At 40.6% G+C, this 18,610-nt stretch overlaps 1 protein-coding gene across 2 annotated transcripts in view; it reads right to left on the reverse strand.

The window, feature by feature from the left end:
• The window catches only part of st3gal8 (ST3 beta-galactoside alpha-2,3-sialyltransferase 8), a 57,305-nt gene that overhangs the window by 10,894 nt on the left and 27,801 nt on the right, over positions 1 to 18,610 (reverse strand). The window contains exon 5 of one of the 2 annotated variants that reach the window (XM_010904724.3): positions 544 to 810. The exons of the other annotated variant lie outside the window; for it this stretch is intronic. Coding sequence (XP_010903026.1) covers positions 663 to 810 — 148 coding nt within the window. The 3' untranslated portion in view covers positions 544 to 662. Of the gene's footprint in view, positions 1 to 543; positions 811 to 18,610 lie in introns of those variants that run through there. 2 annotated transcript variants of the gene reach the window in all.

Below are 18,610 nucleotides of genomic sequence, written 5' to 3' on the forward strand. Positions count from 1 at the left end.
TTGGGAGTGCATACAGTTACGTGGGTGCCATAAACACTACTGAGTTGCCGTGATGAAATTCATGCAAGTTGGAACAGGCTGTGATTTCAATTGTTTTCTTAGATTTTTGGTGTGAGTTTAAATCCAGCCCTAAATCATTTGGTGATTTAGGCTTCCATTGACCGTTGGTATGTCATTTTGTTCTCAACAAACTGCACAATGTACAGTAAAGATTTTGATTTTAAATATATTTAGTTAATTGAGACCTGATGTGTGATTTAAGTGTTCCCTTAATTTTCTTTAGCAGTATATGATCTTATCAGTAGGCTTTTTGCATTTTCAGTGTAATACTACATACTGTACGTAAAGTAGCCTATTGTAAACAGTTTTTCACAGTTGCTTACACACTAACACTGGAAGTTGTGACACAATGACCAAAACCTGAAACTCTTGTACTTTATCCTACACCTTGTAACCAGTGGGGGTAGAGAGGAACCACGCACAGGCATATTGCAGGTGATGTTGGCTTTTAATGAAAACAAACAAAGTACGTAAAAAGTACAAAAAACAAACGTTAAGAAAGTAAAGGGGCTGACTGGAAGCTCTCACCGGATACATGTGGACATACAAATGACAGCAACAACAACAATGATGGACAAGTGTGGAGAGCAGAGGAGAAACATTTAAACACAGTGATGGAATGATTGGGACCTGATGTGAATGAATGAAGACATGACACAAAACAAGTCCGGGATATGTTTGTGGAGTGACGGGAAGTGGAGGTTCACTGCACGGTGGCGCTGATCCTCACTGTACCGTGAAACACCTATTCTGCACAAATACAAACACATTTCCTGCTTTTCACAAATTTTTGCTGTTCTAAACCACAATTTTTGCAAAAGATTACACACAATTCTCTAAATATGGCCCAATCTCTATTGATAGAATCTTGTGTTCATATGGAAAACACTGCCATCCAGAATGCTAAACTGAAACCACTAATCACACCACTGACTCTTCATATGGGCAAACACTTGTTGCTTCTCAATTAGCACCAAAGGTGAGCTCTCCTGTGTTGGAGAACAATGGATGCCAACTTTGCAGAGGTAGAACAAGAGGAGTGAAAGTGAGAGGACGACTATGACCCGAGGACAGCAACTGTCTCCAATGAGATTCGGGCCACTTCAGTTGACCCCATGGTCAATTATGGTCTGAAGATGAGGCAGGCAGAGCTGAGAGTCCAGCCTAACTTGAGCTGCTTTATTGTGGCTTCAATCATTCGGATATAAAGAAATGAGAATAGGTAAGAAATCTACTCTCCTTATTGTCGTACTACATATCAAGACAAAACTCAATGATTACTGTTGAATACAGTAAGAACAAGGTTACATGTATGTATGAAATTGTGAACTGTACTCAGTGTATGCCAGTGTACAGTACTGTTCCTGTATTGTTCAGTAGTAAATGTAGGTTATAGTGTGTCACTTTGGTGATTTATGACCCTGGTGGGCGGGGCTTCTAGATTGATTTGACATGTGGGTGGGACATCCGGTTTGCAGGGTGGGACTTCCGGTGTGACGTATGGACTTCCTGTATGATGTGTGTTAGGGCTGGACTTCAGGAATGATGTATGCATGTCCAGTAACTTTGTAATTTATGATTACATTGATGTAACATGCACAGAATTACGTGTGGGAGTTTTTTGTGTAAGATATAAAGAAGGGGTCGGGACTTACGAAATGTACCCGGAAGGTAGCATATAAATTTGTAAAAACAATGGTGAATCGTTGATAGGGAAAGATATGTTATTTCAGGTAATCAAAACATTGTAAAGGCGTCTTGTGAAATTGTACAACGGGGATCAATGCAACAGACTGTTTTCTTCACATTGGTAGAAATGTTTAACCGGCAAAGGTGTTTACAAACTGTAGCAAGAGGCGTGACCTTCTGGAGGTGCCCCAGCTATGATGTAAAGACAATATTAAATCTGTGGTTTCCACAGAAGTCAGGTGTTTCCAGCGTGTTACCGTTGTAAGTACAAGTTATTTTATTGGAAGTAATTGATTTGAATTGTGTTGCAATTACAAACGGTAACAAACTAACTTTTTAAGAATGTTTAAATACATTTTATGATTGGGCAATCCATGCACTTTTAATCTGTCTTTCATATTGTCTGTTTAAATCTCTGGTTTAGGTTGAGCGGAATTAAACCCAGCCATGTTTGGTAAACACATTTTTGGGCCTTCAAATCTTGGTAAGTAGACTTTTGACATTATTGTTAATCAGCTTTAATTACCTGTATATGCTTGTTAACCCTCTTTGTATTTATTTCAGACAAAGTGACAAGCATCAGTGTCAGTTGGACTGGGCGGTTGTGATCTTACACAACCTGAACAGATACTTTTTGTGTAAATCTAATTAATTACAGACATTTTCAGTCTTGTACTAAAATGTTCTTAACAATTACGACGATGTGCATACAGCTGAACCTTTGTACTATATTTACCAACCAACAGATTGAGGACTCCCGGTGATGATACAGAGTACATCACCATAATGGCTTCAGTTACGGACACCCAACCTTGTGGCTGCACAGCGTGAGGGGATTTTTGTTTCATTGTTTTCTTTCATGCTTGAAAGCTGAAGGTAATACATATTTTACCGTCAACTCATCAAAACTGTGATGTATGTAAATGTATGTTTGAGTTAGAATATTTTAACCTGTGAGTGGATCGTTATTTACACGTTAAGCTAGAGAAATGGCGAAAGATAAAGCTAACAACAGACAAGACCAGGAACAACCAACAACATCTACACATAATCAACAGACCACACCCCAAAATAAAAATGAACCGGCCATTACTTTGTTACACAGCGGTGCACACAATAATCCTCAGATGCAAGGTTTGTTAACCGAGCTTAGTAGCCCCCATTTTTCACAGGATCTAGTTGACTCTCCTCTGAGCTCTCTGATGCAAACTCATTGCAATGCTGGCGATGATAGAGTTATACAACATAATGCATTTGACAACGTTGAATTACGACAGTTGATACATATAAAAAATATTGGAGAAGTTGGGGATTTTGGCACATTCTATGCAATCAATACAGGCTTGGATACTTTGATTGTTATAGCTTCAGACTTTGTACAGGGCCTGGTGATCGTCTGCAGATTTCATTGATTGATGAATCTCTGATATCCCCCGTACATGTGACCATGAGAGCAGATTAATATTATGAACGCACGTTTGATAATTTACTTGAAAGTGTTATGCAGAGTAATTCTGAGATTATGATTGATGAATCACTAGAGCTGGTGGTACAAATTGTCAACAACCTTAAGGGTGGTGCCGTGCACCGTAAAGCTCAAACACTGTTGATAGAGCAGATTATCAATAAAAAAATAAGGCATTTATATGTGGCTGTGAATAATGATTCTACATGTTTTTCCGTTTGTTTGATGGGTATGTTGAACCCACAGTACACATATGCTGAGGACCTAGTTAGTGGTCGTGAGTTACATACGGGAGCTGGTTTAGCGTTAGAAGATTGTGTGGCATTCACAAATATTGCTCGGTTTGAAGAAATTACAGGGTCTAAAATTGTTGTCTTTCACCGAACACGGGATGGTCACTTTACCAACTTTCAAAACACAGAGGCCACCCACCCTAGAACCGTCTTTATGTACTTACACGATAACCATTCCTATGGCATTGTGAGTCTGAAAGGTTTTCTGGGTGTGTCATACGTTTGTGAGTGGTGTTATACAGGTTTTAACACCCATGGCGATCATGGCTGTAAACATAGCTGTAGTGTCTGTCTTCATGAAGATTGTCATACCCAACCCCATAACACAAATCAGTGCCCAGACAGTAAGCAGATATGTTATTCAGACTTTTGTTATAGACAGCATAAACGCTTGAAGCACCACAAAAGTGTGGGTCGGTGGGTTAGCAGGTGTGACCAGAAGAAATACTGTGTCGATTACGGCCGTCAATACAATGTTAGTATTACCAACTATAAAGCGCACAATTGCACGGCTAACATGTGTCCCAATTGTAACATGGATCTGGCTGTTGAAATGAATCATCAGTGTTTCATAAAACCCTCTAAGCCCGAGGACCCCTGTGAGCACTACATATTTTGTGATTTTGAGACAATTGCCAATCTGGTGAAAGTTTGTGTGCGCAATAAGCTTTTATAATGAGACGTGGTGTTCAGCCGGAGATGGTTCTGTCGCTGCTTTTTTACAAAAGTTTAGGCAACCAAAATATAATGACTACACATTTATAGCACACAACTTTAAAGGTTTTGATGGTTACATCTTGATGCAGTACCTTGCTAACAAAGGTATTGGCACGACACTTATTCCTAATGGTAGCAAGCTCATGATTTTTACAGACAGCACATTGAATCAGAGACACATTGATAGTCACTGCTTCCACATACCCCTTTGTCATACAGGATGAAATAAATGCTTACTGTGTGAATGATGTGGTCATCTTGAGAGTGTTGTATGCGCTACAGACTGAAGTTCCTGGAGTGTGGTGGTGTTGACCCATTCCGGTCAATTACAATTGCTTCGGCTTGCAAGTCTTTTGCAACAGATTCCTCACCAAGGTCACCATTGCATTGGTCCCCTCAACTACAACCATTGTCAGAAGACATTCTCAAACAGCTCAATCCAATGGTTTGAATATGTGGCCTCTGATGAGAACATATCAATACAGCACGCCCTGAACGGGGGTGAAGTGTAAATTGGTGCGTACTATGTTGATGGATATGCTGAATGCGATGGGGTGTGCACAGTCTATGAGTTTCTGGTACGGTCAACCAAAGTGTCATTGTTCAGCAAGCACAAATCCGGTGACAAAGATTCAGTACAGGTTGACGTACAAACAATGTCTGACAAAGCCTGAGGCTTTAAAAGAACAACACAACGTACATGTTCAATACATATGTGAATGTGAGTGGAATCAGCTTAAAAACACATCCCCAGATGTCAAAGCTTTTTTGAAGACATTTGATGCTCCGGAGCGCCTTGACCCTCGGGATGCTCTTTTTGGCAGTTGTACCAACGCAATTAATTTTAAGTTTACAGCTTGAGTTTTACCACACAGGGTCGGTGTTAAGCTGTTCTTTCCATTGTGTAGATTATGTGCAGAGTCTGAAAACCAAGTAACTGATTGTTCACATACAGATTCAGAAAGATCTTTAACGGTTACCTGGGTTTATTGAGCTGGTTGAGGCTGTTGAGAAAGGTTATCGCATTGTGAAAATATTCAAAGTTTGGGATTTCACCAGGACATCAGATAGAATAGAATAGTTTTTGGGGTAAGATGGGTGAGCGGTCTAACTTTATGAACACAATGCTAATAACAGATCCGGAGTTTAGCCACTACCTTTTTTCCATTGAAATAGAAATTGCTTATTTCGCTTTCCTCTCAGACACAGTTGCGATGGTACAATGGCGTTACACAAAACAGACACCAATCAAACCACATAACACCATCATTTTTATTGCTACATTCACACCTGCTTATGCTAGACTCGAGTTGTATTCATTCTTGGAGAAGCTGGATAGACATGTACTCTACACAGACACTGATTCAGTGATCTTTGTCACACGCCACGGGGATTGGGTACCCCCACTGGGGCCATTCTTGAGTGACTTGACCAATAAGTTAGCAGATGGTGACAGCATCACACAATTTGTTAGTGGTGGCCCAAAGACATACAGTTACAAAACCGTTAAAGGTCTGACCTGTCTCAAAGCAAAAGGCATTACACTCAACAGCTACAACACAATTTGATGGCAATTCCATCGATCGACACTCTTAAAGGAGTAAGAACAGAGACAAAATTCTCTTGGCACAATTTAACAGTTTTATTAATTATTTGCAAATAAGAGAGACACGTCGAACGCTTACAAACATAATCATCCGAAGAGTCTCTAACTTAATACATGAACAGTCCATATTTATTACAGTTATTGCAACAGTTGTTGCCCATCTGTCTCGTGTCAAATAGGTTTTTACCCAAAGGGCAGGCTGTCCCTCCACCTTATCCTTCCTGCCATAATGTTTACTGTTGTGTTTACCTAAAGGGGCCAACTGATCTTACTTCCCCCCCAAGGACCACATTCCTAAGGAACAGAAAGGACTGACACCCTTCTTTGTCTAGGCAGGAGGACATGGCCCAAATACCTAATATTATAAATCCTCTGATATTATACAGAAATGTGTGTCACAATCAATGTAAAGATTTACATACCAGCTAATGGAAAGACAGACATTTCTCAAATGTACCTTAGTTCAAAATTTCCATAACAACAACCATTGTTAACTTGGAGATGCTAACATGGCTGGTAGATAGCTTTGTACGGGGCGAGGTTGGTGAAGATGATCACATCCTTGCTAATGCAGACACAATTGCTAGAGATAAAAGAACATTCACACAAGTAGTGTCTAAGCGTTTCAGAGTTGTGTACAACAAGCGTGTACAACAAGCGTGTACTGCTCCCTGATTACAGCACAAGGCCTTACGGGTACTAAATCACATTCTAGGATGGATAGCGGTTTTGACCAGCGACTTGAACACCCATTCAGCTGGGTCATTAGTGGCCCCAGTAACTCGGGTAAAACATATTTTGTGAAAATGTTGTTGGATAATGCTGATGTTGTTTTCTCCATAGAAATTCAGAATATCGTCTGGGTTTAATCATGTTGGCAACCGCTGTATGACGAAATGTTGAAAGTGAGGGAGATTACTTTTATAGAAGGTCTACCAACATTGCTGTGTGATGAAAATATGCTACCGATTCAGAAAAACAACCTTTTAATTATTGACGATTTAATGAAAAGTGCATCAGAGAGTTTGGAGATGGAGAGAGTATTCACACAGTATTCACACCACCGTAACTTGAGTGCAATTTACCTTGTCCAAAACATGTTTGTTAAAGGCAAATCTAGTAGAACTATTATCTTGAACACAAGATTTAAAAACCCCTGTGACAATCAGCAGATTAGTATTTTAGGCAGACAGATATACCCTGGTCTTTCTCGATTCTTCATGGAGAGTTTTAAAGACACAACACATCCGCCTTTTGGTTATTTACTTTACTTTACTTTAAAGCTAAACTCCATCCTAGCTGGAGTGGTGCTCTTCTTTTATCTAGGAACATTGACAGGAGTCTCATTCATATAGCCTCACCATGAGATAGGGTGCAGGTCAGGCCCCATGCTGTTAGCCAGCCTGCTAGCATAGTGGAGTCTGTCGATAGCATAGCCAGAGTAGTTAGTACAGCTTTACCTATTGCCACTGTGACTCGTTCCAGGCTGAGAAAAGTTAAACAAGGTAGTGCTAAAAAAAACAACCTTATTAAGATAAAGCCTTCCTCCACCTCGGTCACAAATAAAAATGACTGTATCACCTCGCATCACAAAATGGGACTCCTGAATGTTAGATCCCTTGCTCTAAAGGCAGTTGCAGTAAATTAATTAATCTCTGATCATAAACTAGATGTTATTGGTTTATGTGAAACGTGGCTAAAGCCTAATGAATTCATTGCCTTAAATGAGGCCTCTCCTCCTGGTTATACTAGTGATCATATCCCTCGTGCATCCCGAAAAGGAGGGGGTGTTGCTAATATTCATGACAGTAAATTCTTTAAAAGTTTTACTCATGAATGTAAACCAGGCCGATAAATCGTTTTATCGATTTATCTGCCTGGTTAAGAAACAAAGAGCGTTGTTAGCAGATCTCACTGTGAACCTCGACGGCTGCATAGTCGTATCCCAAAAGACTGTAAAAAACCTTGGCGTTACCCTTGACCCTGACCTCTCCTTATGTCTCAAGATTTGCTTATTTTCATCTTCGAAACATTGCAAAAATCTGAAACTTTCTATCAAAAACTGATGCAGAAAAATGTATCCATGCTTTCGTTACTTCTAGACTAGATTACCGCAATGCTCTTCTCTCTGGTTATCCAGACAAATTAATAAATAAACTTCAATTAGTGCTGCACACGGCTGCTAAAATCTTAACTAGAACAAAACATTTTGAACACATTACTCCTGTCCTAACGTCCTTACATTGGCTGCCTGTTAGGGTTAGGGCTGATTTTAAGGTTTTACTCTTAACCTATAAATCAATACATGGACTTGCTCCTGCTTACCTTGCTGAAATGATCCAGCCATACATACCGACACGTAACCTACGATCGCAAGATGCAGGCCTTTTAATTGTACCTAGAATTTCTAAACAAACAGCTGGCGGCAGGGCCTTTTCTCATAGAGCTCCACTACTGTGGAATGATCTGCCAATTAAGGTTAGAAATGCAAACTCAGTGCAAACTTTCAAGTGTCTACTAAAAACTCATCGTTTATAATTAGGTGTAGCCAGGCTCGGGGGTGTGAAGGTGACCAGTAGGGTTGATACTGTCCACCCTTGCTGTCTTGCCAGGTGGGCTCTCGTTGCCACTGGGATGCCCGCCCTCCAATGCCTTTCGGGGGAAGAGTCACTGGCATGTTGTTGTCTCTCTGTGGCGCACTTGTGCAATTGGGCTTTATGCTGCTGGCAATACTTGGCCCTCGTTCAGGGGGGTTGCGGTTGGTGGGTGTTGCTTTGGTTGATGCCTGGCAATGTGGGTGGATTGATTTCCTGCCTGTTGGGTCCTGTCTGGGGCCTCCCCCGGGTAGGGCCACAGTGTAGCCGGAACCCCCCATCTCAGTTCCAAGGTGTTACGCTGCTATACTATTGTGCTGGGGGATATGAGGAATGCACTTTCTAACTTTTCTCAGTCTCCTCCAGTTTTAAACTTTAGGTGGACATGAGGTCCTGGTCCACACCTGCGGAGTACCTGGTTTGGGCGGCCCGTTGCTGTCCCTGTCCTTGTCCACCTGGTCATACTTTTGACTTAGTATAAAATCAAATAGACTCTGGATTGAGCCCAGAGAAATTTATTAATTATTCCAATTGGACTCTTAATATCTCACCCAGCACAGCCAGAAGAGGACTGGTCACCCCTCTGAGCCTGGGTCCTCTCTAGGTTTCTTCCTAAAATTCGGCCTTCTTAGGGAGTTTTTCCTAGCCACTGAAATTCAACACTACTGTTGTTTTTTCCTTAGGGTTTAAGGCCGGGTGTCTCTGTAAAGCACTTTGTAACAACTACTGTTGTAAAAAGGGCTTTATAAATACATTTGATTGATTGAGCTAAAACACCAGAAGACTACCATCTGAGAACGGGGTTATTTTCAGGGGATTGGCCTGTCGTGTACGTTCCTAAGAAAGTTTGATCATGTCTAAACGCATTCGTAGAAATGTTTAAGATGTTCTTTAAAGCACAGGCAAGTCAACGAAAAGTTATTTTAGAATCAGCTTCCACCGACCTCATTCTATCACTCTGTTTAATAGTGCTTAATCTAAGGCGCAGAAATATTTCTTTAACAGAATCGCAGCTCCAAAAAGTAAAGAGACAAAAGCCCAAATGATATACATGTCTAGAAAGAACACTTCAGTCGTAAAGAAAAGAAAAAACATCAATCAATCTGGAGGTTTTCTACTACCGTTACTAAGCGTTGCAGATCCATTCCTATTGCATCGAGACACGGTTAAACAACATGGATCATGCTCAGAAAATGGTTCTGGTGCCACAACATCAGTTAGAAAAACTGTGAGAATCCAAAACGACTAGCACTGATGTAAGATAATCTGATGAAAATGATTTGAACTCATCGATTCGCAATATACTGTTGAAGCCTGATATGGATTTACATGAGAAAGCTAAAAGATACCCTTCCATTTTACAAAGATTTTTTAACTATTGTGAGACAGGGAGAGCTTGACACAAATACATTGACTTTAAGTCTGAGACTGGGGCTGAGGACTGGGGTTGAGGAAGTAAACATGACTAAGACTAAGCAAACTGTTGACCGAAATGTAAACCTTGTTGATGAAATGTTGGATATTATGCCTGCGAGGCATTTTTTATATATTATAATAGAATCCACAGGTCTAAAGATCTGACTTCATGGACTTCAAATGGTGAATTCATTTTCAAAGGAGAGATAATCAAGGGTTTGCTCCTGTTGGATCTGGTTAAAAGTGCGACAGCAACCAATAAAATTGCTGAGGATAGAAGGCCATTGGGGTGGGGATGTTTTTAGAGGCCACGGCATGTCTCAACATGCCTTTTACAACTATTCCAAATGAGCTTGTATGGCGTAAAATCAATTTGTATAAACAAACGTCTGGTGACACAATGGATGATTTAGCAACTCCCCCTGCAAATGGTTATCAACCAACCAAAGCTTTCTTTGTACCCCCTACCACAGACCCTACAAAATGGCTACCATATTAATGTGTTTACATTTTAAGCTTTTTTATCATTTGTGATTCATTGTCAAAGTATCTTTTACCTTGAATAATTGTTGTATGAAAAATACTATGTAAATATTGATGTGGTTTTACAAATGGTTGTCTTTTTGAATTATAAAGCTGACATACACATGATTTACTTTTCTATTTCAACAACCATGACACAAATTAAACGATTCACGAGATTGAGCATGTTGTATGCAATTAAACATTTGCTTATCACCCTTATTCTGGTACATCTTAGCTATAAACGTTGAGACTAGCACATCATTTTCTCATAAATCATCAATATAAAAACACATAGCATCTTTATAACTCAGACCTCTTGTCATTAGATAAAGAACACACAATGTTGTCCACACGTGATTGAAATCATGTCCTGTACTTGAATTGAACAGTCAACTCTGCAGTATTAATTTCCACACCCTTTTCCCTAATAGTAGTCAACCATGACTTGTCGCCGGATTGACACTTCGATAATGGAGTAAAGAATTGAATGAAAAACCAAATTAATTATGTGGGGTAGTGGTTGTCTGAACTTCATCTCAAGTCGTACATTCCCTGACTTGATCAAGGATAGATGCTGACCACATTTCTCATCCGGCGCGCAGTTGAATGCATAAAGTGCATAACAGTGTAAGAAGTCAGACCTGTCAATAGCCAACGCTTGGTCCTTTAGGTGTTTCTTGAAGCTAAGGCTAATTGGTGAAATTCACACACAGCTGACCCCGTTGTGTAATTTGGTTGGAATGGTTTGCTAGGAAATTACTGACCATCTACATACATAGCCATAAACTCCAAATTATAATGTTTGAAATTAAATGGATTTTTGTGTAACTTCCTGTAAAACTGTCATTGTCCACCAAACCAACAACAGTACATTTTGGCAGGCATCCTAGAAATAGGTTTTCCTGGTTGCAAACACGACTCCCCGCCAGTAAACTAAATGTCTTCATACACACTCTTTCAATTACGTACTTGGCAGTGGTTGAGAGTAGCGCTTGAGTGTGTCCAAATTTCACAGCTGGTGATACAGTAACTTTCTTGACAAATAGTAACGCAGATAATACATGCAAACGATAAAGCACATCCCCTGCCCCCATAAGGCAGAACTCATCTTTACAGCATACCATCCTAACCTTTATGTCAACGCCGTTTAACATGAGTTTCTCTTGAAAGAAGATATCGCTATGAACAGGGCTATGTTGTAATATCTGCTGAATAGGCAGCCCGCCTGTAGGGTCCGTAACATCTATGTGACCTGCAGCATCCTTGTAAAACAAACCAGCTGAAAACTGTCTTTAATGTACCACATCCATAATTCAGAAAGCTCTCTATAACGGCTCTGTAGGGGTATGTGTTGCTACTCTGGCAAATTAAACGATCACCCAAGGAGACAACCACTTGTGAAAATAGGGTGGCTATCGGATAGTTGATAACCCCAACACGTGCTCCGGCATCAATATTAGTTCCGTCCAGTTTAGTGACTTTTACGAGTAAGTACAACAAAGTATTGTTTAGATCAACGTAGTCTTCGCCATTCCCAGCAATGAAGAACTATAGAGGGGCTGCGTCAGATATTGCTGGGTCGGTATTTCAATGTATGTATTTTTCCGAATAGATGTCTGTGTAAATGGAACTGTGAATAAATCCAACTCTGTTTTCATACATTCACCAGACATACGGTGTAGGAATGACATCTTTCTAAAATATATTCTTAATCAACTTTGCGGTGTTCCCTTTGAGTGTCCTCAGAGCGTTATGTCTTCTTTTAACCGTGGCTCTTGTTTTTGTCTCATTCTTAAGTTTTTTACTCTTTGGTAGGCTCCTCCTACCAGGTGGTCTCTTTCAAACACCTTGAGTCATAACCATCAATCCTAATCCGTCCTGCTGTTTTGTTTGTCGTGACATAGTATTTGATACACTGCCAATTTAGCAGGTTTTCCTACTTACAAAGCATGTAGAGGTCTGTAGGTACACTTCAACTGTGAGAGACAGAATCTAAAACAAATATAATGTATGATTTTTTTTAAATTAATTTGCATTTTATTGCATGACATAAGTATTTGATCACCTAACAACCAGTAAGAATTCCAGCTCTCACAGACCTGTTAGTTTTTCCTTTAAGAAGCCCTCCTGTTCTCCACTCATTACCTGTATTAACTGCACCTGTTTGAACTCGTTACCTGTATAAAAGACACCTGTCCACACACTCAATCAAACAGACTCCAACCTCTCCACAATGGCCAAGACCAGAGAGATGTGTAAGGACATCAGGGATACAATTGTAGACCTGCACAAGGCTGGGATGGGACAATAGGCAAGCAGCTTGGTGAGAAGGCAACAACTGTTGGTGCAATTATTAGAAAATGGAAGAAGTTCAAGAAGTTCCGTTGGTCTGGGGCTCCCTGCAAGATCTCACCTCGTGGGGCATCAATGATCATAAGGAAGGTGAGCGATCAGCCCAGAACTACACAGCAGGACCTGGTCAATGACCTGAAGACAGCTGGGACTACAGTCTCAAAGAAAACCATTAGTAACACACTATGCCGTCATGGATTAAAATCCTGCAGCGCACGCAAGATCCCTCTGCTCAAGCCAGCGCGTGTCCAGGCCCGTCTGAAGTTTTCCAATGACCATCTGGATGATCCAGAGGAGGAATTGGAGAAAGTCATGTGGTCTGATGAGACAAAAATAAAGCTTTTTGGTCTAAACTCCACTCGCTGTGTTTGGAGGAAGAAGAAGGATGAGTACAACCCCAAGAACACCATCCCAACCATGAAGCATGGAGGTGGAAACATCATTCTTTGGGGATGCTTTCCTGCAAAGGGGACAGGACGACTGCACCGTATTGAAGGGAGGATGGATGGGGCCATGTATTGTGAGATCTTGTCCAACAACATCCTTCCCTCAGTAAGAGCATTGAAGATGGGTCGTGGCTGGGTCTTCCAGCATGACAACGACCCGAAACACACAGCCAGTGCAACTAAGCAGTGGCTCCTGGAGTGTCCTAGCCAGTCTCCAGACCTGAACCCAATCGAAAATCTTTGGAGGGAGCTGAAAGTCTGTACTGCCGAGTGACAGCCCCAAAAGGATCTGGAGAAGATCTGTATGGAGGAGTGGGCCAAAATCCCTGCTGCAATGTATACAAACCTGGTCAAGAACTACAGGAAACGTATGATCTCTGTAATTGCAAACAAAGGTTTCTGTACCAAATATTAAGTTCTGCTTTTCTGATTAATCAAATACATATGTCATGCAATAAAATGCAAATTAATTACTTAAAAATCATACAATGTGATTTTCTGGATTTTTGTCTTTTCTGTCACTCACAGATGAAATGTATCTATGATAAAAATTACAGACTTCTACATGCTTTGTAAGTAGGAAAACCTGCAAAATCGGCAGTGTATCAAAAACTTGTTCTCCCCACTGTAACCCTGCTGACATCGCTAACTCTATTCCTCGCATTTTTTCAGATGTGGTTTTGCTATTGAGAACCCACGTTTCGATGAATGTATTGCCATACGGAAAAGCCCTCGGAAAAGGCCCCCTAGACCAGCCCCATACATTGCAGCGCTACCATGATTCCCTGGTAAACCGTTACTGGCCTATGTTGTGTAGTTTTCAACATACCTTTGAGGATTACTAAGAGGCATGTAGTGTGGCTTGTCGTAAGTCACTGTGACAACTTCTTTCTTTTTCCCTGCAATATGTACAGTTCTCAACAGCCAGACATGACTGTCACCAACTTGTTGATAATCAATTATATCTGTGTAGATGTGTAGGGTGTTGAACCCTGCCAGAATATCTGTGGGGAATGGTCCGTACCATGTGGCGTACCACAGATCGCCTGGTTTTAAGCCTAATATCTGTTCCAGTTTTGCACTAAATTTCAAACAAAAATGTGGCTCGCCTTTTAGAAACATTCTATTATGAAATTCATCATACCCCGCCCATACACCATGAGGTTTCATATAATTGTTGATCTCTGCCACTAATTGTCCTATGCTGTTGTAATACCCAGTGTTGAGTTCATACTTCCAAGTTTTGTCGTTATTCGAGTCATGTAGTTCAAATGCGTTTTCACCCCATGTAAAAGTCTTCCACGTATGCGGGTATTGGAATTCTATCAAAGATACTTCCCAGTCACCTTTCAAATCTATATCTTTGGCAAATTTTGTGGTATAGCTCGAACTCTAATTGTTTGGATAGACATGTGCTCGACGAGTTACTGGCAGCGTTATGTAGAAGCCACAGATATTGCATGCTGATCGCCGTCAATGTAAATGAAGTGATCCTGAAAATCCAGGAGTTTTGTCCAGTTTCTAGGTCAAGCATTTTTTCCGATGGTATCCAGCTGTTGAATTTCTCAGGCCAACCAAGCCATTTCACAAGACAAATTTTCTTCCCTTTCTGTACTTTCTCACCCAGAACTGCTTCCACTTTAACAGTTTTATCCTTAGCCACGATTATTTTCAGTAATTCCTGCCCATAAAAGGTCCCAACTATCACATCACCATCGTAATCTTTTATACTATATACAGGAGGTACCCGAGGAATGCATTCTGTTATTGTAAAATATTCATCTGTGTACCCTTTTTCATAGCCTTTTGTAAATGCTCCTCTCAGCTTGGAGAGTCTCACAGTAACCCCAACCCGGCACATGTATTTTTGATTACCATTTCTCATCATTGTTGTACCATACAAGTTCTTGAGAACTAGTCCAACATTTTATTCAAAAACGTCAGCAAACTTCATCTTAATAGACCGATGGTAGCTATGGTTGTATCCATGAATTAAATCTTGAATACCCTCAACATAACGATGAGTGTTGGCAGCTGTGAGATACCTCCACATTCCTGATTTGTTTTATTAAATCTCTTTGCTTTCGTCGCACCAAGACGCCACTGCGTTGCATACAGCATCCTCATTAAATGTATCCATGTATCCCTGTTCTCACTCAGTCTCTGTGTGATGTTTGGCTCCAACTTGAGCTCATGCAGAAAGTTCTCAGCGGGCATGTGAACATCGGTCAGCAGTGCATGAAACCCTGATGCGTTCAAAGCCTTGACCAACACTTTCAGTCGCAGTTTTAAAACTGTCTCCATGATTTCATCATAATGGGTCTCAAAAAAATTATCAGGTAGACAATCCAATGCATGCTTTGTGGAGAATAGCCGCAACAACGTTTTCCAGAATCATATCCAATGTTGCTTTGATGATCTTTAAAACTTTTGATAACTCTTGTCAGCATTTGAAAGGTATGACAGATTAAGAGGTCCAAGCTGTTCACCATACCGGTCAAGCCAATTGTAGCTTCTTGTTGTGTATGCCTGTGGAATCGAGCTGTCGGGGTCCGGGGTACCGTAGAAGTCTACAGCGTTGTCAGCGATGGCGTCATATAGCCAGGCCTCAACCTTGTGGAGTTCAACCTTCGGTTGGTTGTATTCTTGAGACATGTTTTGCAAATTCTTCCGACTGCTTGATAGTCACAGGCGGTATGTCTGTTTTTATGCTATGTGAGGACTGTGTTAGGTTACGCTGACATTATCCGGAAATAGTTCCAATCTAACAGAGTCATACAGCTGCATTCCCTCAACAACTTTAAACAGTACATCTACCGTATTATGTGTGCCCTGTTTTGGCCTCAAATAAATCACTTTCCGAAAGGTGTTCCATAAACCGGCATTAAAAACCATTTGATCAGTCAAACCGGTGTGACGACTGACAACCAGCCTTAAAAACCTGTTCTCACTGGGAGTACCTCTGCCGGGACACCAAAATGTATGCCACAAAGTGTGCAAAGTGTTGAAATTTTTTGTTGTTGTTATAGGCATATTATATATGTGCAGAAAGCTTAGAATCTCATTAATCTAACTGCAATATACAATTTAACGTAGCTATTACGGCGACTAACTCCTATGCAAGTGTTTGAGTTTAGTCAACATCCACAAAAATGCCACCAGGGTCACTAGTTTGGTGTCTGATGGTAAATTCTTCTGATTTCTTATCTTGATGGTTTCAGAGATATAGGCAAGCATCGTTTTGTTAGATAAAATCTGTTTTTAAATTGACAACAATTCATGTTCTTCACAGCGAAATCCAACTAATGGATTTGAAACTTGCTAGGTTGAGAGCACACGAGCCACACTTTACAGCAATTGTTGAACGATCACCGTCAGACACAGGACACACCAGCCGTGCGCACCACCCCCACAAATCTTCAACCAAACTTGACTATTGCGCAAGACGCATAGCTGTTGGTCCTCACGAAACTATACTCAACATTTAAAGTTTAAATGGCTATTCCTAAGTGGAAAAGCAGCATAGGAGACCAATTTGGACTAGATGTTTAGAAGAAATCATGGACTGTGAGTCAAGCAACTTGGTGAGTACAATGAGATAGATTACCCAAAACATACAATATATTAGCACTAGCATATTAGGTTATGTTAGGCTTTGTTATGCTACGTTATGCTATGTTATGCAATGTTAGGCTATGTCATATAGTTTCTGAGCATTTACTGCCAATTGGGTCACATCATTATAGTAGATTTCAGTTCATAATGTCCTTATATGTAACCAATTGTCTGTGATTTGGCTATAACATTTTGTGGCTGTTTCTTATAGCCTACTCATCCCCATATTTCTCCCTAAATAACCAACAGTGATTCAGGAGGTCCCTCTGACTGGCCATTTCAGAGATTTCCCAGAAGTCGATAAGTCTCCCCCTTCTTTCTTCTATTCCCTTCTACTCTTTTCCTTTCTACTCCTGCCAACTGTTTGCTTACTATCTATGTGTGTAAGGAGGCATAGATACCACATATGATCTAATATCATATGTGGTGATCTAACATATGATGCAAACACCTCATATGATGTTAGATCACCACATAATATGCAAACACCACATATGATGTTAGATCATATATGATGCAATAACCGCATATGTTAGATCACCACATATGATGCAAAGATCAATTATGATGTTAGATCACCACATATGACATCATACGTTAGATCATTGGATCTGCCTCCTTATCACGCCTCCTGTTAGTATCTTTATGAAGGAAAGCTAATTTTCCATCATGTGTAACATTCCTGGGAGGTTGTAACCCTTATATTAATCACTTTTGCACTGTTGTATGTTCTGTGTATGTATGAACTTCATAATGTGTCCTAAATGTCCAATTCGGCACCAAGTGGCCAATATGTAAAGGACACTTTGGCCTTGCTTTACAAATGAGTAAGTTGATCACTGAATTTTATATCAAATGGCCATGAAACTTTACCAGGATACTGCTGACATCTAGTAGATCAAGTGGAAAGTTCCTCCAGGTTCATAATCCATGTTTGGCCTTCCCCACTGCAACTCAAACATGATGAGGAATTTAGTTTTTTACAAGAAACGCATGTTTTTGGTTTGTTTTATCTTCTGCCAAATCTATTGTGTTATACTTTCCTGCATAATTCCTACAAACTACAGAGTGTCTCCTTTCAAATGGTACCAAAAATATGTTTATACTATATTTAGGTCATGAGCTACAAGCATTTAGATTTGGGTACATCATTTTAGGCTGAAATTAAAATTTTTGCCCTTTGCCCTCTTAGCCTTCTGGTAATTCATAAAATGCAACCTCTGGTATCTCTGGGTTGAAAATGTATCCACGATCCGAGCGTCATCCTACTTCCATTTCTGTGCCAAGATATTCTGGTGTAGTTGATGTACTCGGGTTAAACTCTGCATCGGTTTCTTCAGGGCTAGCATGTTGATTGCTTCTCTGCTGTCCATTTGTTTTCTCTTACCGACTGTTAGCCTTCAATGGTGTTTCATTCAAAATGCTGATCGCTGCACAATCCACCTTGGTTTGTAATGTGTACGTACATTCACACAGGCAATACGGAATGACCATCACAGGGGTTGCATGGTTTAAATACACAGACCAAGCCAAATCATGAAAGGTTAACACCCACTGGTTGTAGCACTTATCGGAACATAAAATGCCGGGGGTTTATAGCATTGCTGAACCCTGGCGCCCCATTTGGTAAACACCAAACATCTTGCCGCTGATATAACACTTATTGCCTGGGAATTTAACATTCCGGAACCCTAAGACCCATTTGTTAAACATCAAACATAACCCACCTGTTATAACACTAGTCCAGGATGCTGGGTGGATTGATTTCCTGCCTGTTGAGCCCTGTCCGGGGCCTCCCCCGGTTAGGGCCACAGTGTCGCCGGACCCCCCCG

The sequence above is a fragment of the Esox lucius genome, chromosome 17, assembly GCF_011004845.1.
Source record: "Esox lucius isolate fEsoLuc1 chromosome 17, fEsoLuc1.pri, whole genome shotgun sequence".
NCBI classification, from domain to species: domain Eukaryota; kingdom Metazoa; phylum Chordata; class Actinopteri; order Esociformes; family Esocidae; genus Esox; species Esox lucius.